Raw genomic sequence first — 24,356 nt, forward strand, 5'->3', positions numbered from 1 at the left:
GCCCCAGCCTCCTGTTTATCTTTGCATTTAGAAGACATAGAAATAGCCAGCAAGTAGCACACAATAAGTGTCTAGCTAATAATGCAATGTGACACCCTTCACAAATACAAGTAAATGTGAAGCAATAATGAACCCCTACATACCTGGTAGTTGAGGGTTTGAGAAAGAGCAGCAGGGATAGATATAACTGACCATCAGAAACTTTAAGACAGTATATCACCACAGCAGCACTAGCAGAAGTCACATACAATGCAAATAAATATACTTATAATGGGCACTAAATCAACTACTCAAGCCTCCAAGGGCTGGGTAGGACTTGTGCGCTGTATAACCTGGCCCCAGGAAGAGGTGTACAGGTAGACTGGACCTGAATCTCCTCAGACCTGTACCTTCAGGAAAGCCCTGTTAATGGCTACTTAGCATCTCATATAAGATGAGGGTGAGTAGAAGGAGCAGCCCAGAAGCGGGAAAACTCTTGTAAGGGATTGCGCTCTGGACTGGGGGAGGGGCTGCTGGGGGAGAGCCTACCTCCCCCCTGCTTCTTTTTTATTCAATTTGCAAAAATCTCAAAACATTTTTTTTACACGTTCTCATTATTGGGTATTGTGTGTAGAATTTTGAGGACAATAATGATTTTTTTCCATTTTGGAATAAGGCTTTAACATAAGAAAATGTGGAAAAAGTGAAGCGTTGTGTATATACAGTGCATCCCGAAAGTATTCACATCACCATGCTCCATACATACATCCTACACCCTATATATACATCACAACACCCCATACCCTATATTTACACACACACATCCTGTATATACATCCCATACCCTGTAAATACTGTACATACCACACCCCATAATACATATATGCAGAACGCAACAAATGGCCGATTGCGTGCAGAATCGCAGTTGCGATCGACAATGAATAATGCCCTAAGGGTGGTATCCAATTAGCAGCGCTAAAGCATCGCTGCTAATGGATCATCGTGGGACTATCCAATTAACCCCAAAGTGCCGCCCGACCCCGCCAGTTATCATGGATTTTTTCGAAAACTAATGAACGTAAAGTGCTGTTTTTTCACTGATAAAATGGCAAAAACACTTAGGATCCGTGATAATCTCACGAACCTATGTGTTCTCGGGAGAGGAATGTTATTTATGAGACCGGCGGCTGCGGTGCCGCCGGTCTCAATACCGACAAGGAAATCCCAAACAAGGGACTTAACATAGGTGTTGAAATACCGACTCCTATATTAATCCCGATGTCGGAAAAAGTGCTGTCCCGTGCTTAAGACAGGAAGATCAACCTGTGTTTACACCTGAGAGATAGTCAAGCATTGCCATCTCGCCAGAGTCTGCTTATTAGCTGGCTATCCTCGTTTGTGAAACCCATATAATACAAAAAGAGAAATCTGATTTTGTAACACAGGGCCTGATTCAAACCCGTTCGCCAAGCTGCGAACGCACGCTATGGTCGATTATCGCACATTTGCACATGCGTCAAAGTACGCATGCACGAACCAGTCACTGCGGCAGGGAATCGTGCACTCGTAGTACACAGACAGCACCATTTGTGGGTGGTAACAGGAGAAGGTGCTTGTGAACGGGGGAGTGAGGCTGCGAACGCAGGCATGTCTGGCCTTCAAAACGGAGGTTTATGGATGTGCAAAATTAGCAAAGAAGCGTCATAGTACACGTCACTTGGTTGTATTTCAGTCGGCAGTGATCGCAGTGCTGCGGTGGGGTAGGGTCTACCTCAAGCGCTGCGTGCAAATGTCACCGATTAATAACACACTTCCTGGAGATGACGCGTGCTATGAAAGAAAGGTAGGCGTCTTTATACTTCGGCGTGCGCTCACTACCGTTGCTCTCTAAGGTATAGAGGGCGTCCTTTCACCAGACAGTGCGATCGCAGCATTTGCATACCCAGCCCCTTTTAGCTGCGTGAGAGCGCAGCTTAGCATCCGGGTCTGAATGAGCTCCACAGTTTATACGCTTCACATAAATACGGAGAGCACAAACTACATCCAGGGAGGCATCATCTATAGGAAGTTCTGGAGTCTGAAAAGCTGGAACAACAATTTCTTAATTTACATGAAAACGGGACACTACCTTAGGAAGGTAACGCTCCCTTGTACGAATAACAGCTTTATCCTGGTGAAAAATCAAATATGGGGAGCGACAAGAAAGCGCTGCCAAATCTGAGACTCTGCGAGCAGAAGAGATAGCAAGAAGAAAAAGTGTCTTTGCTGTCAACCACTTCAAATCTACAGAGTCTAAAGGTTTAAATGGGGAATCTTGTAAGCCCTTAAGAAGAGTTTGGTTTTTTAATGGCGCACAGGAGTCTGTCTTATTAATATAAAAAATTAAATCTTTATTAGATATGCATTAAAAAATGTTCCTATAGAACATATTCAGCAAAATAAAGGTTTAAAAATAAGTTGAAGAGTAATTGTGTAATGAATTACTGTGAAAAGGTGTAATAAAATCGAACGATTTCCTCACCATGTGTTTTCATTGTTTGTTTTATCTTTTATTATAAAGAAAAATTCATCCATACCATGTTGGAACTCTTCTGTTCCTTATTGTAGCTACAAATGTAATAACCAAGGTGTAAAGAGGCCAAAGAGGGTTAATTCACCTTCAATTAACATATATAATTTATTATTAATATAGGTATTAGATATTCAACCAGATGAAGGGGGCACCCTCCTATCTAATAACATCACATATATACTTATTATTGTAAATCAGTTGATTATTCTCATGAAGAATGCGAGAATATCCTTGGTGGTATAACCCTTTTGTTATTTATAATTCTTTATATCCATGATTCATCCAGATCTGTGTTTGCTAGTACTCATCAAATTGGTGTGTTATCCCCTATTAGATTATATAACATGTCTACAACATATATTCCTTGTACTTTATCTATTAGCTTTATTACGCCTTCTTAATAAGGTAATTGTAAATCATTCCTTAACGGAGTTAGGGATATAGGTGTATAATTTATAGTAGACACCAAGGGGTAAAGTTACTAAAATTTTAGTCTGATCAAGGTTTTCTTTTTTTTTTAAACTCGATTTGCTTCGACGAAACTCGGGTGATTTTCCCATTTTCAAACTCGCAAATTTACTAAGACGTGAGTTTAGCTGAAAGTGAGTTTTCCGATGGTGAAGCAGATCGAGAATTCTCCCCCGAGTAGCAAGTTTAGATGAGATTACTCACCCGAGATTGCAGTGTTTTCTATCTGCAAAACTCTCCCAAGCAAGCAGCCTGCACATGTCAGTAAAATATGTGAAGGCTGCTTGTGTATTATACCTGTTAAAGAAGGGTTAAATCTTTAAAATAAAATTACGTAGGGTCCCCCCCCTCTCCTCCAAAAGCATGACCAGCCCCGGACTGCTCAGCTTGTGCTGGTTCCAAAAAATACAGGGAAAGAAACGGGTAAGGTTCCACCGTAATTTAGGAACTAGCACCTGGCTGCAGGGCCAGTGCTGGTTTTAAATATATGGGGGGAAAAAATGCGTAGGGGTCCCCCTATATTTAAAACTAGCAACGGACCCAAACTGACTAGGGTGTAATCCCACAGCCAGGAGACCCCATTACCAAGTCTCCATGGTCAAAGCATTCGCACCCCAAGCCGCTCAGACCAAGCCGGGGATCTCAGGGGAGGTCCCCATCTCCCCTGAGATCCCCGGCTTGGCCTGACCAGCTTGGGGGGCGAATGCTTTGGCAATGGAAACCCGGTATTAGGCATTACACCCCGGTCGGCTTGGGTCCGGTGCTGGTTTTAAATATAGAGGGACCCCAAAGCAATTTTTCCCCCCATATATTTAAAACCAGCACTGGCCCTGCAGACAGGTGCTGGTTCCGAAATTATGGTGGAACCCTACTCGTTTTGTTCCCCGTAATTTTTGGAACCAGGACTGGCTGACCAGTCCGGGGCTGGTTATGCTTTTGGGGGGGACCCTACGTCATTTTTTAAAAGTATAAACACTTTAAATTAAGTACACATGCAGAAACATACACAAATCACACTGATCTGTTTATGTTTCTGCCAAACTCGCAGCTCTGCGAGTTTGCTACAATCTCACCTGAGATTGTAATCTCGATTCTTGGTGAGTTGATCTCACCCAAGTTTTAAGTGTGAGAATAAAGGAATCTCTCCCAAACTCACCAGAGTCTGTCTTTAGTAAATTTGCGAGATGAAAAACATGCCTAAACTCACCTGAGATTGTCATCATAACCTGTGGCCAGAGCCCTACCACACGTGATTAAAACGGCTACCACAGCACTGAAGGGCTTAACCCTCATGCCGCGGCACCATTTTTAAAAGGACCTTTAGAACATACACTGTTACTGGCCCGCACTACAGATATCAAACTCAAAAGAAACTACAGCTCCCATCAGCCCTTGCTGCCGAGAGCTCCTGGCAGCAAGGGGTGCTGGGAGCTGTAGTTTCTTTTGAATTCCTTCACTGTAGCGCAGTGCCTGACACAGGTGCCGAGAACAGTGGCTCCTGCCTGCTGTTGTGTGAGTCTCCGGGCAACGCACTGCCCAAGGGCACACTCCGACACCAGGTACAACAACTAGTATGTGTTTATACCTCCTGGCCATGGATGGCATCGCCGGGCAGCGCCCCTTCTTGGCTGGCGCCCCTGGCGAATGCCATCCTGGCCAATGGGTAGATACGCCCCTGATTCAATGTGATCTACGCAGTTGTGGAAATGTACTTTTAAATGTATACCCTATGCACTTGTAAGGAATGTATAAGTTATTTTGTTTTAGAAGGCTGCAACTTTTAAAAACAAATGGCTTTTGAGACATTCTCACCTCCTAGTGATGTGTTAATTATCCTAACGTAGTGGCCAAACCCTTTGTTTACGGCACTTTCATTGAAAAGCACTGCAGAAGGCTCCGGTGTGTCTCTGGGTACAATACCCAGCAAGTTTGGGAAAGACAATTTGATTGTTTTAAAGAAGCCCCTTTTGGATGGAACTTCCTACAAACTCAGAAGGTGTTATGATTGTTAATAAGCCACAACTGGTTTTAGTCATAGACCATTGAAAGGACTAATGCAATAGAAATTTGCATTATATTTACCGTTTGAGAGACAGCCTTTTCTAAGTTTGTGTGTTTTAGGAAAGCCAAATGTTTTTGGGTGGTAACGAGGAAATTTAGTTAATTTCTCTGAAATTTAAGATGTTTTTTTGTTTAGGTTTGGTGTGCTAGCATGATTGGCTAAAAGGAATCCAGGACGGACTTACCCCCTGTAGTAATGTGTATTGGAGTGGCATAAAAAAAAGGGCTTGTGAGCCCTGTATGTGTACATCCTTGTATATCTTTTAAAGATCAAGACTGCTGTTAATATTTCTGTATACTGTACCCCTTAAAGCTGAGGGGTGTGTCTTTTTAAAGACCATGAGCAAGAAACACCTTTGCCTATTCAACTGCATCTGCATCCTGTGACCAACAGAAATGCGCAAAACGCTATTCCGTTCTCCTGCTGTTCCGGATTAAGCCAAGCGTCTCCAAAGCTCAAGCCCTCTGCCAGCTACTGTCCAGAACCTTGTCCATTGCGAGGGATCAGGAGGAATCACCTGTCACCAATCAAGAGGTGTGGCAGCAGCTAGTCGACACATACGCAGCAGAAGCGGTTCCAAATGCTGATTGAAAGAGTTTGGTGGTGGCAGCATTGTTACACACCCACTGCGCAGTGGGCGGAATCAGTGACAGGCTGTCACTGACGGTAAGTGGGAATCCCTGATACCCCAAGACCCAGTGTGAATCAAACCCCAATCTGTGATCGGGAGTGAAGGCTAGGTCGAGGTTGTCAGGTCAAACTCGAATCTTAGTCAATTTACCCCAAAAGTGATCTCTAACATAGTTTATTATTAGGGGTACCAATTTATATATCGATCCCTTGCTGGGTTAAGACTGTATGTTCTTAATAGCGCATATTAACCAACAGTTTTGCAATATGAGTCATCATCGGAGGCATCATAATTTCTTATGTGCAATTGAAATTTCTGGATAGACTTTATGATCCACCTTATTTGGGACTCAGCATTCAATGTTGTATATATAATGGGGACATGTTGTCCCCATTGCCGTCCCTCTTACCTGGAGGAAGTGGCGTTCGTTACAAACAAAATAATTCTTAGTTAGTACAAAGTTTAATAGGGTGGTCAAAAATTAATTGAACTCACTTGACAGCTCCATATTCAGGAAGTATTTGCCCCACTTATCCCAACCTCTACCTGGGGTCGTGGGAGAAAAAGGTGGTCTTCAAGGAATGTTATGATAGGTACACTGAAAACATCTTGATGTACCTTCGTTACATTGATGACAACCTAATACTATGGAAAGGTGACCAAGCGAAATTTGAGGAATTTATCTCAATTCAAAACACCAACGACCTCAATTTAAGATTGACATATGTCATGAGTCAGAGTGAAATCAACTTCTTGGACCTGACAATACGGATTGGTGAAGAAGGCCAGATCACCACTGACATGTTCCGGAAGAGTACGGCTACATACTGTAGACTACATTCAACCAGCTCTCATTTACCCGCTACCATCCGTGCAATCCCAAAGGGCGAATTATTGAGGACCAAAAGGATCTGTTCTACCCCAGAGTCATTCAAAATCATACAAAAACAACTGAGTGATAGACTCAAAATTAGGGGGTATAGTAACAAATTAATTAAAAAAAAGAATCAAGGAGACTGCACAATATCCAAAAGAAGTAATACTGAAACCAAAAGCAAAACAACAGGAGGAAGAAACAATTAGGTTTGTTGGAACCTTCAACGTACATTGGAGAGAAATGAACAACATCCTTCAGAAGCATTGGTCAGTTTTGTAAACTGACAATGATTTAGCTACAATTCTACCAGCAAAAATACATACTAGTTGGAGAAAATCCAGTAATTTAAATGATAGGCTATTACATAGTCATCTGACTACGACCAAAAAGCCATTATACAATAAAAAGGTTCATACGGATGTGGACAGTGTAAGTGACAGTGACCCCCAAAAAATGGTTTTATGACAAATATAACAAAGAGTGGATGATTCAAAAATATATAACATGTAACACAGTAGGGACAATTTACCAACTTGAATGCCCCTGTGGCAAGAGATATGTGGGCCAAGACATCAAGACCCCTGAAGATAAGGGTTCTGGAATATGTTGGAACAATCCGTAATGTCAGTCAAAATCTGGCCAAGTTAAAACCTCTTACAACAGTAGCCAGGCATTTCTATAAATATCATCATAGTAATCCCAACGCCTTAAAAGGCATTTGTAAATGAAACATATTCAGATGGGGATTCGGGCGGGGGGAACCTTGATGATGAACTCCTGAAGAAAGAAGCGAAAATGATCTTCCTAATGGATAGCCTATACCCTAAGGGCATGAACGAAAACAATACCTATACCCCATTCCTCTGAGATATGATGAATATTTTGAACATTTGTTGAAATCTTTTAGAACCTGGTGAAAACTCCTGGTGAAACATAGGTAAATGATATATATTAATATGAAACAACTTTTTGTAAAATAAGGATACCAACTCTAGCGGATTGCCTTATACGTCACACTAGAATGGGAATTAAAACATACTAAAGCATATAGAGATATACTTACCGGTCTTGAAGTGGGCTCTGATGAACAGAGTTCCTGGAATCTTGAAATATAACCTAAATATGAACATAGGAGGATTAAATTAAGGGATTAAAACAAAAGTTATATATACTAAAATTACTATTAAAAAATCTTTAAATAATATCTGATTAATAAGGAGAATTAGAATTGTAAACAACATATATGATAAATTATCTAGGTTGTAGGACCCCTAATACTATAACCAACATCTGGAGACAAATTTAAATTAAGAGTCCTATAATAAATTTACAATCTTATGGAATTACTCATGATTTATTATTAAATACAAATGACAATAAATATAAAAAAACTCTTACATAATTATTTCGGTATGGATTACCCCATACTCACTGTAGATTTTACATTCTCTAAAATAAATTTATTTCACCTTATTGCATGTATAGATTTTTTTTTCATACACTAAATCACATTTTCCTCTTTTGGTTATCACATACATGAAAATACATTTACATACCTTACAATTAATATGTTTTTGACTCCATAATATGGAAACACACAAACGTAGATTACACATATTTTAGTAAATACCCTCACCCTTTTTTTTCACAATTAATCACTCTGATTTAACATATTTAATATCAATAGAATCATTGATATTAATCAACAGCACTCATGGTCACACTAACATATTGGAAAAAATTTTTTTTCACAAAAACAAAGATTCTTCACCCTGTATGATAAATCCAAGGAATGATCTAGGATATGACATAGAACAGTTTAAAATGTAATTATACTAATCATTCATCTAACATATCTTCATAATAATAATGGAGATTACATGATTATATATATATATATATATATATATATATAATGTGAATTTGCAAGAGCTCCATACAGTATAAACAACATAGGTAGCGGTTTGCAAGCATTTCCATAGTGAACTCTATTATGGGAATACCTCCTATGGCATTGGGAGATAAAGATGCCTACATAAAAGTGAGGAAATATTCCGTCTATCTCCGATTCATATTATTATAATACTTACATGGTTTATTCTAACACAGACGTATGGTTATGATTGACTGCAAATTGGCTGAAAGGGACACACCTTCTGCCTGTGATCCCAGAGACTGTACACCTCACTAGAGCTCCTAGTGAGGTTGTAAACAAACGCCTGATTGGTCCCGGACGTCACGTGACCGGAAGACATGACCCAATTGGTCCGTATATATGAATAAAGTTTAGGGCAGTGGTAACAATCGGCTTGCCTTGAAAAAGCTAACAGCAAAACGCGGGTCGGTAAGCCCACGGTGTGTGCCTTGTGTGTGTTTGTAAAAAGAATGATGTTGTGATCTTAACCTAATAACTATAAAGAATCTGGTCACAACATGAGACCTGCTCTGTAACAGGACACGGCAATATGAGAGAACACTTGTATCAAAATATACTCAACTAGCCGTGACTGGCAACATGGTTTAAAAATATGTACTTGCAACATGTGAAATTGCAATGAGACTGAAACATAATGGATTGAAAAAATCCATGTATCATTCACAAACTTTCTGAGGTTTATGACTGTATTTATATGTATGCGCTGATAATTTTACCAATGGCAGCTATGAATTTCTATTATTAAAACATCAGGAGAGATTTTACATAAACCATCTATAATAACCTGATAATTTCATACAGTATATGTGCATGTTTTGAGAACAGTGGAGACCAGGGATGGAAAAAAAACAGGTTTTTAAAAAAGAAAAACCCTAGTTTTTTGGTTTAAACCAGTTTTTTTGCATTAATGTTTAAACGAAAAAAAAAATGAACCTTGCTATGTATCAGAAACATTGATCAATCACGTTGTAATGCTCTCTAACATTAACAAACCAAAGTTATTAGGGTTTGATATGATTTATTTGACATCTTTCAATAAAACCAATTTTAGACTAAACATAATTAAAACATGCAAAAGCACTTTTCAGAAAAACACACAAACACAAAAAAAGGAGTTAAGCATTAGAACTGGAAATGTCACTGGCATTAAACATTTTCAGTTCCAAGTCTGTTTCGAGGCTTTGAATGAACTAAACTGAAAGAAGAAAAAAATCTTTCTACACTAGCTGAAGATGCTTGAGCAGTCAATAGTTGTTAAATAATTGGAAATACATTGGGGTTAACTTTTTTCAGTTGCGCTTTTTTTTGCTCGTCCACCATTCATAAGATGATACATGTGACACCACAAGTCTATCTTTCTAGCACGTATCTCAATAGGACTGAAGGTTTTGAATTGAAATACAAATGTAAACATGGAGATTAAACCATGAGGTGCTTCTCTGTGTATTGCCTGTTTTATGTGTTGTTGTTTACTCTTTAAGATTGAGAATGTTAGCTGTGTTTTTTTTCCTGCCCTATGGGATTGATGGGGGAGAAGTCAGCTTGATGCAAGGCAGATTTAGCACCTGTCTTATCTGGTTCATCCTCCCTATATCTTTGTTGTGTGTGTGATTTACTGCATTGGTTCACCTTACCCAGATAAAGACCACAAGCAACAAGAATGTGGAATAATATCAGTCACAGCGTTGTGCCTGTAATCAAAGCATAATAAAAACAAACACTGTTTTCTAAAAAACCCCAAAACAAACCCATTTGGTTTAAACTGAGGTGGAGACTAAATCAATATACTAATATGGGACAGCTGGGGAGATTGTATATGAACAAGATATATTATATATACAACATTCAATGCTGAGTCCCAAATATGGGGGATCATAAAGTCTATCCACCAATTTCAATTGCATATTAGAAATTGTGATGCCTCCGATGATGAATCATATTGCAAAACTGTTGGTTAATATGTGCTATTAATTAAGAATATACAGTCTTCACCCAGCAAGGGGTCGATATATAAACTGGTACCCCTAATAAGAAACTATGTTAGAGATCACTTTTGCTGTCCACTATACATTATACACCTATATACCTAACTCAGATATGGAGTGATTTACATTTACCTTATTAGGAAGGTGTAATAAAGCTAATAGATAGAGTATAAGGAATATATGTTGTAAACATTGTATAAAATTTAATAGGGGATAACACACCAATTTGATGAGGACTAGCAAACACAGATCTGGACGAATCATGGATATAAAGAATTATAAATAACAAAAGGGTGAAATAAGACCTTATACCACCAAGGATATTCTCGCATCTTCATGAGAATAAATTAACTGATTTACAATAATAAGTATATGTGTGTGATGGTATTAGATAGGAGGGTGTCCCCTTCATCTGGTTGAATATCTAATACCTATATTAATAATAAATGATATATGTTAATCGAAGGTGAATTAACCCTCTTTGGCCTCTTTACACCTTGGTTATTAAATTTGGAGCTACAATAAGGAGCAGAACGATTCCAACATGGTATGGATGAATTTTTCTTTATAATAAAAGATAAAACAAATAATGAAAACACACGGTGAGGAAATGGTTTGATTTTATTACAACTTTTCACAGTAATTCATTACACAATTACTCTTCAACTTATTTTTAAACCTTTATTTCGTTGAATATGATCCATAGGAAATTTTTTTTTAATGCATATCTAATAAAGATTTCATTTTTTATATTAATAAGACAGACTCCTGTACGCCATTAAAAAAACAAACGCTTTCTCTTCTTATGCAATTTGAAAACTTATTTTTGTAAGTTGGCAGCACCCCCAATTAGAATACAATCTTGGAGTAATAACTATGGGGTTTTTCATATGAACATATGTGATGTATACAGATGTATGTATCCCTTTGTGTTCTCAACCCCTTAAGAACCAAAGACAAATCCCACGGTGCTACCGGTGGAACAAAAGGAGGCTGAACTCGCAGAACTCCTTGGAAAAAAATTCTAACATCTGGTAATGAAGCAATCTTCTTCTGGACCCAGACAGTGCAGAAACCTGCACTTTCAAAGTGACCAGGCAGAGACCATTGTCTAACCCTGCCTGCAGAAAAGCCAGTATCCTGGAAGTCCTGAACACCCTAGGATCATATTCCTTATGAGAACACCATTGACCAAAAGATTGCCAAATTCTTTAACAGATGCGGGCAGAAGCAGGCTTCCGTGCTCAAAGCATCATTTGAATTACAGAACTGGAAAATCCCTTCACTTTTAAGATGGAAGGTCAAGGGCCACACTGTAAAAATCAGAAGGGGGAAAGTCCAGATGTTGGCAGGGATCCTGCGTTAGCAGATCCTGCCATAGAGGAAAGGATATGGACTGTCTACCGACAGATTCTGTATGTTGGTGAACCAATGACGTCTGGGTCAAGCCGGAGCCACCAGTATTACCACTCAGCCTTCCTGCTTGAATTTCCTGAAAACTCTTGGTAGCAGGGAAATTGGGGGAAAGAGATATGCCAACTTGAAGTCCCATCTTACTGCCAGTGCATCCACGAAGGCTGCTGATGGGTCTCTGGACATGGCCCCGTACCTGGGGACCTTGTGGTTGTGGCGTGATGCCATGAGATCTATCTCTGGCAGACCCCATTTGTTTACCAGGAGCTGAAACACTCCCGGATGGAGACACCACTCTCCAGCATTTAAGTCCTAGCGACTTAGGAAGTCTGCTTCCCAATTTAGCACTCCCGGTATGACTATTTCCAAGATGGCCGGTAGATGATGTTCTGCCCAAATCAGAACCTTTGTCACTTCCATGTCTGCATAACTTTTGTGCCTCCCTGATAGTTGGACTGGATCTGGACCGGCCTGCCCAGGAGCAGGTCCTGTGCCTTCATCAGTGCTCTGTGCACTGAGTGCTCGCAACCGGGTCGATGTTGGCCCAGAGCGCATGCGCACAATGGAGCCGGCTCTGTCGTGTGCATGCGCGAGACCCAGATAGCGACGGGCAATCCGTCGCTCCGGGTCTCGCACCAAAGGGGCGTGCTATCGATGTTGAGTGACAGCACGCCCCCTTTGGTGGGTGGGCCGGGGGGTGGCTGCCCAATCGGAAGTGTTCCCATGAGAACGCCTACCGTTTGGGGCTGGCCCCACTGACATCACAAGTGATGTCAATGGAGAGATTCCGGCTCTGTTAGAGCCGAAATCTCTCAGGGGCTTTTGGCCACAAGACCCTAACAAGGGTCTCATCGCAAGCCCGATGGTCTTGACCATCGCGACCATCATCCTGGCCACTCGCAATAGCTGTGGATGGTCACCCACAGCTATGCGAGCGGCCAAGAGGCCGTCCTAAAAAAAAAATGCCCAACCCTGATTCAGAGCGAGCGCTCTGTCAAAGCGTCCGGCTCTGAATCAGGGCCACTGCTCGCAGTTCCAGAATGTTTATTGGCAGATGATTTTCTTGATTAGTTCATCTTCCCTAGAACTTGCACCCTTTGTTTAAATGATCCTTTCTCAGCCACCACAGGAGGGAGTGATGAACCTCTGGAATGAGAATAATCCTCTGAGACCTTCTAAGATGATGCTGTCCGTTCCTCCTGGAGAGAATCAATCTTTGTAGAGGCTTTGAATGCAACTGGGCATGTTCCACCATGTTGAAGGTGGATACCATGGACCCCAGGACCTGTATTGCTGAGTGAATGGATACCCTCTGATTTCGGAGCAATTTGCACATCCGCAATTGTAGAGCCGAAAACCTGTCCACTGGTAGAAAGATCCTTTGTGCCAGGGAATACAGTAGCGCCCCCAGATGTACCATCTTATTGGAGAAAGGGAAGACCTTTTCCAATTGATTATCCAGCCCTGCTCCTGTACATAGGCAGTGGTCAGCTGGAGATGATGTTGTAAAACCTCCGTAGACTTTCAATGAAATGAGCAGTTATGACCATTATCTTGGTAAACACCCAAGGGGCTGTGGACAAACCAAAGGGCAATAGTAATGTTGCTGACAAACAGCAAAACTCAGAAGCCCTTGGTGGATAGTGCAATAGGTACATGCAGATATGCCTCCTGTATGTCCAGGGAACCATGAAATCCCCAGGTTCCATTGCCAGCATAATTGACCGTAGGGTCTCCATATGGAACTTGGGCACATGGATGAACCTGTTGAGAGATTTCAGATTCAGAATAGCACGATACCCATTTAGCCTCTGAATCAAGAACATATCCGAGTAATAACTCCTTTCTTGTTAGCTAAAGGAACCGGGAGTTGTGCAAACAACCTCCTGGGGAGTAACCCTTTAGGAAGGTGTCATGTAAGAATCCCCAGTAGAGAGGTGGATTTCCAACCTAATGCACTCTCCCTATGGGAAAGTGTAAAAAGACACTAGTGTTTTTGGAATCTGGAACAGTCTACCTGGAGTGTTACATGCTTCCCCCATAAACTCAGTGAGCTGTTCAGATTGAGGGAATCCAGCCTAAATCACCTTCTGGTGCTGAACACCTGGTTTATCAGAATTTAGGAGCCGGTACTCTATAATGAGAATTGAATAACCACCCCTGCTAGAAAAGAATATTCACTTAAATGGTGCTCCTCCTCTCCAAGATAGGCACAGAGAGAGAAAACGGTGTATCCTCTGCTTCCTCAAATGATAAATCAGAATCTGAAAGCAGGGTAGACTGAAAGAATGGTGCAGTCCATCTATATGCTTAGGCAGCTGATGCCTTATACATTTGTAACATCTGCAGATAGGTAGATGCTAAACAACAGATGCTGAACTGAGTGGACATAACTCTCCATCCAGAAACCATATATGGGAAGAGGAAACATAGCAGGCTGTAATCACTGTGGGTAATCCAAAGTGTGAGGCAGTGTGGGAGCTGATAGACGGTCCACTAACTGCATCATAACCTGACACCAAGAGGACATTCAAGGTGACCCCTGAACAGGTGCTGGTGAGGTGAACTGTTCAAACTACAGTTCATCCTGTATGAAATCCTGAGAGGCTAACTGCCCAGGATTTACATGAAACCAGCACAGGGACAACAGTCTCATGTTTAGCCTTGTCCTGAGACATGGGAAATACTTGCAAGTACCCTTCAACAAGTGTAGGGTTAACAATGCAATGTGACCCTTTTCACAGATAAAAATAAATGTGAAGTACTCTGTAACCTCTTATACACCAGGTAGTTGGGGTTTAGGAAAAACCAAAACTTTTTTTTTTTTCAGCAGTCAGCATAAGTCACATAAAATGCATATAATATATTTGCAAAAGGGCATTAAAATCAACTACCTAAACACAAGTTTGGTAGGATCTAAATGCATATAAATATCACATTAATAGGATATAAGTGCAATGCATAGAAATATACTTAGAAGTTGGTACCGAATCAACTTATACAAACACAAAAGTTGGTAGGATTCCAGTGCTATATACATTGATCATAGGAGAAAAGTATACTCAGAGAAAGCCCAAATCTCCCCTCAGCAGACATTTCCATGATCAATTGCAACTGAGCGTATCCAACTAATTAGGAGAGAGGGGGATGGTAGCTCAGTCTTTACAAGTAAATGTGAAGTACAATTTAACCGCTACCATCCTGGTAGTCGAGGGTCAAATGGAGCAATAGCAGTGATAAATGAAACCAGCCTAAACTCCTGTTTCCCTTTACGCTTAGCATATATAAAAGGTGACAATGCAATGTGACTACAAGATGGCTCTTATCCAACAGGTAAACCGGACTGGTAAGGTGACACTTTATAACAGTCAACATACAAACCCTCCTTTATGTCCTGTGAGGACACACAAGCCTTACATGATTTACATAAAACCAGCATAGGTGACTTCCCTTCTGTTTCCCTTTATCTTTTCACATACTCAAAGTAAAGGCAAAATCACAAAGTTATGTAACAACCTTCACAAAATCTCAATGAATGTGAAGTACTTCAGAAAGAAAATAACAGTGATAGTTATAACTGACAGATATAAATAAAAAAACAGTATCAGTCAGCAGCTAGCAAACAGTCACATACAAGGCACATGTAATATAAATACAATTGGCTCTAAATCCACTACAGCAACACCAAGGAATGGTAGGGCATAGAGCAACATATACCTTAACCAAGGGAAAGGTATACAGGGATACTGACCCAGACCCTCCTGAGACCAACAGCTACCAGGTGCACTGCGTGGACCGTGAGCATCTCATATACGTGGAGGGTAGGCGGAGCAACCCAGATGCACGTAACCCTCATGAGAACTGCGTATGGGTCAGGGGAGGAGCTGCCGGAGGAGCACCTACCTCCCCTAAGCTGCATTAGCCATCCGGGTGCGCTTTCCTCGTGGCAGCAGATTGCATCTGCTGCTGATCCCCGGCATCAGACGATAGGGCCCCAGCTGGTAATGTAAGGATGCGGACAATCCCTGGTCCTTACAGCAGTGGCTTCTGGTGCGTCTCTGACACTAGAAGGACTGCCACGCTCGGTTCCCGTAAGCGAGGAGTCGCCTTACCTGACATCTCGGAGCATCAGGTTGTCGAAGTCAAATAATTGCATGCGACCGCAATTCAACTGTTGTGGGACGATTTGGTAGTCCACTGTCCGATTTACGTTGGTACAATCCATGACGCACCATTGCGTGCGCACGCACCCAGTGTGCGCACGTATATACACATTCGCACAACACTAAATAGCGAATAATATACAACACTCTCACACTGACAGACACAATAGTCATGCAGGGTTTAGTTAGTAATGAGAAACAGCTTCTGTATACATGTCTGAGAAAAGTAATAAAAAAAAAAATACACCAGTATACTGTGAGTGATTTACATATAAATTGAGAAGCCCCGCATACAGACAAGTATGGACTTTGGCAATTGAAATATAACCCAGACACTGATATGCACAATTGAATTTGTCTGAATGAGAATTTAGTATCAATGGTCGGAGGTTTGCTTAAGAAATACTGACAAGTGTATTCTAAATAGGCAGAGGAAAACCTTTGAATTAGCTATCAGACGAAGTGGCAACGGCAGTCAGCTGGGGGTCTCCACCCTGCTTGAAAGTGAACCTCACTGCTTGTAACACCTTGTGCTGTAGTTTTAAAATATGTTAGAAAGGGATAATATATATATTAAATCCATCATAAATACACTGAATTGCATAACACACACACATAGACTTACATGCATACACACATTAAATAAAACATATAAATATAGAAGACGCACAGCGCACAGTTGCGATGTTTATTAAAGCACAAAAACACCACACATTAGCGAAACTACGCAATATTCTTACACTTACACATTGCACACTTACATAAAAAGGTTCCCTAGCAGTAAGGTTAATATTCAAGGTTTATTCATTATTAATTATGTAATGAAGCGATTGTATTTAAGATCTCAGGTTTAGTGCATGATAAGCAGACCGTGTTTGGTGCTATTCTAAACCACTCTTTATTTGCAGACTTCCGGTTCCATCAGCAAGGAGATTGCAGCAGGCATTCGCAAGATATGAATTATAGGGTTACAATGTATCTCTGTATGTAGTGTCTATTGATTAGTTAAAACGGACACAAAGAAGCTGTTGGGGGCTGAACTATTACAATACAAACTGACATATGAACTGCATTGTAACAGGAGAACCAGGAAGAAGAACCTATGGGATTATGCCAACTTGTTCTATTGTATTGCCTATCTCTGCAAGGGTTTATATGCAAGCTCCCTGAACCTGCTAGTCAGTCATCATATTCTGTTGACGGAGGCTTCACCTTTAAAGCTGGAAATCTGGATCCAGAGAGCCTGCGTAATGTAATGACTGTATCTTGTTTATGTATAATCTTTTGCACTAATTGTATTTAGATCACAGAGTGTAACTATCTGCTTTTTAGTGAATAATATCTTTTTGTGCTTCGGAACCACAATCCAAGTCTGGAAAGCAATTATTTCTTGTGCGACCTATAATGCTATTTAGCGACATTTATAGTGTATAGATAGGTAGGAATCAATAGAGTGCAGTCAGGTCACAGCCTCGCTACTAGCTAAGCTCAGCCATGACCACCGAAATCACCAGCACAATCACTGATGTTGCAGCCCGGCGGTGGTAGATGGAATCTTAGTACATGCGTCTTAATACATCCAACTCAAAAAAATTAAAAATAAAACAATAAAAAGCGTAGGACTGCCTGAGCAGTCCCGTTACAACAGTGCGTCTGAATCCTGCCGAACCAAACAACAAAACTGAAGTCCTATGGCTAGGGGTGGGGTATATATGGAGAAAGACCAGGGGCATTCTGTTAGCCAAAGCTTTATCTGTTTTGTGCCTGGTCTTCCAACCATAATATCCCCATGGTATCTCGGTGGATCCCTATGGACACCGAAGAAGAAATATCCTATTTTTTGTCCAAAATAATAGGATATGGGGAAAAAAAATCCATGTTTTTCTCCCCCGACAAATTTCAGGGCTAATTGGATACCAGTCTAAAGCATCTAATTGGAAAGGGGTGATATGCAATAAATGAATAGGTGATATTAATGGCAATACTGTGATATATTAAACAAAATCATTGGTTGTACAAATTGTCAGAGTGCCAGAACAAAAATATAACATGATGGGATTTTTTTTTTACAGTATTATATAAATATTTTTTATGATCACTGTTAAAAGGAATACGTTATAGTTATGGGCTGCTTTGACTATTCAGATATAAAAACCAAAAGTAAACAAAAATATTGATGAAACAATGTTGCTGTTGATTTAACAACAAAAAGGACACTAATGCAATTTACCATAAACATATAGATTGGGAGTTTATAATGTATCTCTAAGACCTCTACATAAATATAGGCCCATCATTATGGCAGCATAATGACCAGCTGTCTAGATGGCCACGGAGTTGGACATAAGACAAAGTATTAAAATAGTTTTTTCTTTAGTTTTGTCACAATTTTTTATTTATGTGTATATTTAGGGAGACATTGAGGCTGAAAGTGTAGGAGGTGTACACACCCACGTGTCTCTGGCCACACCCTCTCCGCACTGGTCACAACTACATGGCACTGGCCACACCGACACAGTACTGGTTACAGCTCCTCCCCTTTTCAATATAGGCCCTTGAATATTTTTAGCCCCAGCGCCAGATGGCCTTTAATCAAGCCCAGACAACAGCTCGTTATAACAGTTACCTTATTTATTTATGTTGAAGTCTTTTTATCGAGAATATTTCAAATGTACAACAGTACAGAAACAGTTTAGGGAAGGGGAGGGCTGTATTTGCTATAGGCTAGGTTTAGATTTAGCACAAAACATGCTAATTATATTGTATTCAGTCGATGTTCAGCCTTAATGTGGTTAGTCCAGGAGATCCAGGATCTAACATAGTGATGGGAAACGTCATACAGAAGAGCTGTAATGTATTCCTGATAAACCGTGGGGGCTTTATTACCAATATTAATATTATACTCTCATACAAATATGGCTAATTTAATAAATGAATAACTTATCATAATTAATAACTAATTATATAACTTTTATACTCATTAATACTAATGGGAATATTTCGTAATGAATTCTGCCCTTAAAATATGCAGAAACTGCTTTTTACCATATTTAAGGGCAGAATTAAAGTATACCTTAAATGTACCACAGGGGAAAGCAGGAGATATTGGCAATATCGCCTACTTTCTGTCCTCTGGCTTCTGCAGCAATGGCTAGCCACACAAATGATTCCTAAAGAAACAGTTAGGGGCACACAATGCTGAAGAATGTTTTTTTTTTATATGCAGTTTAATAAAGGTTAAAATTAAGTACATCAAGATATATTGTTCAGGTTTTCTATAACTTATCGCTGAAGCTTGGTGTAGTCACAGCGCCGCACTCACATCACAGAGATTTCATGGATGATGAAATGCATTGGAAGTGATTTTGGGAGTGGCACACGCGTAGTAGAAAAAGAGGCTGGAGATCTCTGTGATGCAAGTTTGTCGCCGAGACCGATGTGGCGAGACCATACTTGCCTACTTTTGAAAAAGCATTTCCGGGAGATTGTGAAAGCAGCACCTATGAGCACAGCGGGAAAGTGGGCGTGTACTGCTACATCTGAGAGGCGGGTCATAAACCTGATTTACATCCAAATGTAAATGAGACCCAAAGTAGTTAGTAAGATTTACTTGCTGATGAAAATACACTGATACTTTTCAGACAATGCATGTAGCCATAGGGATCATTGTGCCCTATAACCAATGCAGGGAAATTATACTAATGATCCCATTAAATTGTTTATAACTCGGTTTTATTTTTTGTAAGGTGTAATCAGGGAGATTGCTAGACTCTTCAGGGAGTCTTCCTGACAATCAGGAGGAGTTGGCAAGTATGGGTGAGACTACACCAAGCCCCAGAGGTAATTCACCGTTGTGTACCCTACAACTTTTATATAAATAGTTAGAGCAACTTACAACTCTTTCTCAAGCTCAATCAAGCTTGAGATAGGGCATTAAGTTGCCTGCAACGTTGCTGCTTTATATTGCTGTATGCTTAAATAAGCACTCTGCAAGAAAGCGGTATTCCAAATGTCACGTCCCACCAAACATACACACACACACACACACACACATTATATATATATATATATATTCAGCAAATAATGGCGGCACTCCACGACTAGATAATAAGCAAAAACAGCAGCTTTATTGCATCGGATTGACGCAATAAAGCTGCTGTTTTTGCTTATTATCTAGTCGTGGAGTGCCGCCATTATTTGCTGATTATACAGGACCTGGTGGTCCACGGATGGCACCTACGCTCTTCACAGTTTTTTCGCCACGAGTGCCGGAATCTTCTTGGTATATATATATATATATATATATATATATAGGGTATATCGTGGTGTGGCACTCCAAGTGTATGAAAAAACGTCACTCAGGCAGCGATAGTGGTGGTCAACGTTTCAATGCCTATTTAATGTCATGGCATTTTCATCAGGATATAAATGCAGTGAAATTAAATAGGCATTGAAACCTTGACCACCACTATCGCTGCCTGAGTGACGTTTTGTCACACGCTTGGGGTGCCACACCACGATATACCCTATCTACCTGACCCTGTGTGGGCACCCAGCTAAGTATTCTCCAGTAACAAGGAGTGCCGTACATTGTATCAATTTGTATATATATATATATATATAAATAAATATATAAAAAGTGGCCCGGAACGGGGCGGAACTGCGTTCCGTCAGTTCTATGTGGAGGCGGAACCAGTTCCACCTCCACCGACCCACCTAATCCCAGCGCTGCAGGGAGGCTCCATTTGCCAGGCGCCCGCTGAGATTTTGTCACCAGTGGGTGCCCGGCTTCTTCCCCGCAGCGCAAGCACAGCCGGAGCTCACTCCTGAGCTCAGGCTCGCCCCACAAGCAGGAGCAGCCAGGCGGACCACAGCAGCGCCGAAGGCTGGAGCTCGCTGCTGAGCTCCGACATCCAGCTCCCGCAGTGCACTATGGGAGAGATGTCATGACATCTTTCCCATGGTTCAGAGAGGAGCAGCCAAATGGACCAGATGGCAGCGGACGCGGGAGCGGGGCTTAAGGTAAGCATTCGATTTTTTTTGTGAAAGCTAGTGGCTTCACTATTGTGGGCATTACTACTGGGGTACTACTTCTGGGGGCATTACTCAGGGCACTACTACAGGAGGATTACTAATGGGGCATTGCATAAGCGGAACCACTCCTGGGGCACTGCATAAGGGGCACCACTACTGTGGGCTCTGCATAAGGGACACTACCACTACTGGGAGCACTGCATAAGGGGGGGGCACTGCATAAGTGGCACTACCACTACTGGGGGCATTGCATAAGGGGCATCACTGCTTAGGACACTGCATAAGGGGCACTATTACAGGGGGATTACTAATGGGGACATTGCATAGGGGGCACTGAATAAGGGGCACCACTCCTGGGGGCACTACCACTACTGTGGGCTCTGCATAAGGGGCACTATCACTGTCGGAACTGCATAAGGGGCACCACCGCTTTGGGCATTGTATAAGGGGCACTACTACTGTGGGCATTGTGTATAAGGGGCACTGGTGTGTGTCATACATGAATAAAGGAGGTGTAATGTGTATCTACTGTAACAGCAGACCATAAAATCCACAACAACTGAACTTACACAATCAACAATACGTTAGCTTATGACATCAACAGCTCAATTTATAACAACAACAACAGTCTACAATATATAAAAAACTGTCAATAGCAACAACTGAATAAAACAAACAATATATGACCCTATATTATCAACAACTGAGCAAATATCTACCAGTGATTCTACTACATGAATAACTTAGCTAACAACAGCAATAATGACTGAGACAACTGCTTAGTGTACAACATAAAGAACTAAGTTAACATTATCAACAGCAGAGTCTAGAAAATCCACACCTGGACCAATAACTTCTACAACAACTGAATCTGAGTCAACAACTTCAACAGAGTTGACATCAACAACCCTATTTACATTAGCAATACCTGAATCTACCATGTCTAACATCTTAGTCAACAGCATCATCAACAAATTAACTTATAAAATCAACAATAGGTGAGCCTATGGTATTTACAGCCCAATTTACATCATCAGCAACAACTGGGTCTACAATACATAACAGTCAACATTAGCAACAACTAACTCAAAAACAATATTTGAACCAATAACAACAATAATAACTGAGTCTATAGCAACAACTGTGTCTACTGTACATCTGCAATAATTACAGTCTACAGTACATCAACAATGACAGAGTCTATATTAGCAACTGTCTACTGTACATCTGAAACAAAGACTAATGCTGCCCATCCACTAGAAGATAGGCAAAAGACTGCATGATTATGACATTGTAATCACGCAGTCGTTTGTCAGTCTGTGATGTGCCTACATTGATGTTCCTACACTGAACGACTGCTCGTTCAATCTTCTGCTAACATGCTCAACCTGACGTTATCGTCAGGTTGTCCAGTATGTTTGCCCGATGATAGAGGTCTAAAACGACCAGCGGGAGTGCGTATCGCTGGTCGTTTTAGACATTTCAGTTAACGATTTGCAAACGATTAATGAACGAATGAACAATATCGTTGTCGTTCAATCGCTCAATTTAATCGCCTAGTGGATGGGTAGCACAAGTCTATATCAACAACTATCCTACCGTACATCTGCAACAATAGCATAGTCTATAGCAACAACTTTGTCTACAGTACATCTGCAACAAAGACAATCTATAGCAACAACTGCCTACTGCACATCTGCAACAATGACTGAATCTATATCAACGGTCTTCCTGTACATCTGCAACAATGACTGAATCTATATCAACGGTCTTCCTGTACATCTGCAACAATGACTGAATCTATATCGACAACTGTCTACTGTACATCAGCAATAACTGAGTCTATAGCAACAACTTCACTAACATCTCAATCTACAAAACCAACTGGCTTAAAGAGCTGTAACAGCATAAAAAGTAGTACCTACAATTTTAAGTGAGTTAACAACATCAACAACAGCAGAGCCTAGAAAATCCACAAATGAACCAATAACCTTCTGCAACAACTAAATATACATCTTCAATATCTATATTACTCCAACTGGGACCATACTTCAATCTACTCCGTCCAAAACTTCTGATATCTAATTGTCATCTACTATTCTAACTAGAACAATATCTGTTGCCACAGTGACTCACGACTAAAAGGTACAGTGGGACAAAAATGTATTTGGACAGCCACCGATTGCGCAAGTTGTTGCACTTTAAAAGATGAGAGGGGTCTGTAATTTCCATCATTGGCACACTTCAACTGTGAGAGACAGAATCAGAACCAAAAATTCTGGAAATCACATTGTATGATTTTTAAACAATTTATTTGTATATTCTTGTGGAAAATAAATATTTGGACAATCAAAAAGTTTAACAAATACTTTGTAAAGTAACCTCGGTTGGCAATTACAGAGGTCAAACTTTTCCTGTAGTTCTTGACCAGGTTTGCACACAGTGCAGCAGGTATTTTGGCCCACTCTTCAATGCAGATATTCTCTAGATGTGTCATGTTTTGGGGCTGTTGCCGGGCAACACGGACTTTCAACTCCCTCCAGAATTTCTATTGGGTTGAGGTCTGGAGACTGGCTAGGCCAATCCAGGACCTTGAAGTGCTTCTTACGGAGCCACTCCTTAGTTGCCCGGGCGGTGTGTTTGGGGTCATTGTCATGCTGGAAGACCCAGCCACGTTGTATCTTTAATGCTCTTACTGAGGGAAGGAGGTTTTTCCCCAAAATGTCACGATACATGTCCCCAGTCATCCTCTCCGTAATACGGATCAGTCATCCTGTCCCCTTTGCAGAAAAGTATCCCCAAAGCATTATGGGCCTGATTCAGAGCTGAACGCTCTGACCAGAGCACTCGCTCTGAATCAGGGCACTCCTACCTTTTTTTGGAGTGTCCTCATGGACGCTCGCATAGCTGCGGGTTACCACCCACAGCTATAGCGAGCGTCCATGATGATGGTCGCGATGGTCTTGAGCCGGAGACCCTGCAGTAGGGTCTCGCTGCCGCAAGCCCTGGAGTGATTTTGGCTCTATCAGAGCCAAAATCACTCCCACTGACATCACTAGTGATGTCAGTGGGGCCGGCTTGAGACGGTAGGCGTTCCCATGGGAACGCCTCCGTCTGGCAGGCACGCCCACCAAATGGGGCGTGCTGTCAATCAACATCGACAGCACGCCCCCTTTGGTGCGAGACCCGGAGCGATGGAGAGCCCGTCGCTCGCCGGGTCTCGCGCATGCGCACGA

General features: G+C 41.2%; 1 protein-coding gene across 5 annotated transcripts in view; it reads right to left on the minus strand.

Moving 5' to 3' along the window:
• Positions 1-24,356, minus strand: part of CNPY1 (canopy FGF signaling regulator 1) — a 202,199-nt gene that overhangs the window by 134,116 nt on the left and 43,727 nt on the right. For 4 of the 5 annotated variants that reach the window (XM_088450370.1, XM_088450373.1, XM_088450371.1 and 1 more), the window contains exon 2: positions 7,653-7,705. The exons of the other annotated variant lie outside the window; for it this stretch is intronic. In XM_088450370.1, the coding sequence (XP_088306496.1) occupies positions 7,653-7,705 (53 nt within the window). The remainder of the gene's footprint in view (positions 1-7,652; positions 7,706-24,356) is intronic. 5 annotated transcript variants of the gene reach the window in all.

This window comes from Taudactylus pleione, unplaced genomic scaffold (genome assembly GCF_031769625.1).
Source record: "Taudactylus pleione unplaced genomic scaffold, aTauple2 ptg000517l, whole genome shotgun sequence".
Lineage (NCBI taxonomy): Eukaryota > Metazoa > Chordata > Amphibia > Anura > Myobatrachidae > Taudactylus > Taudactylus pleione.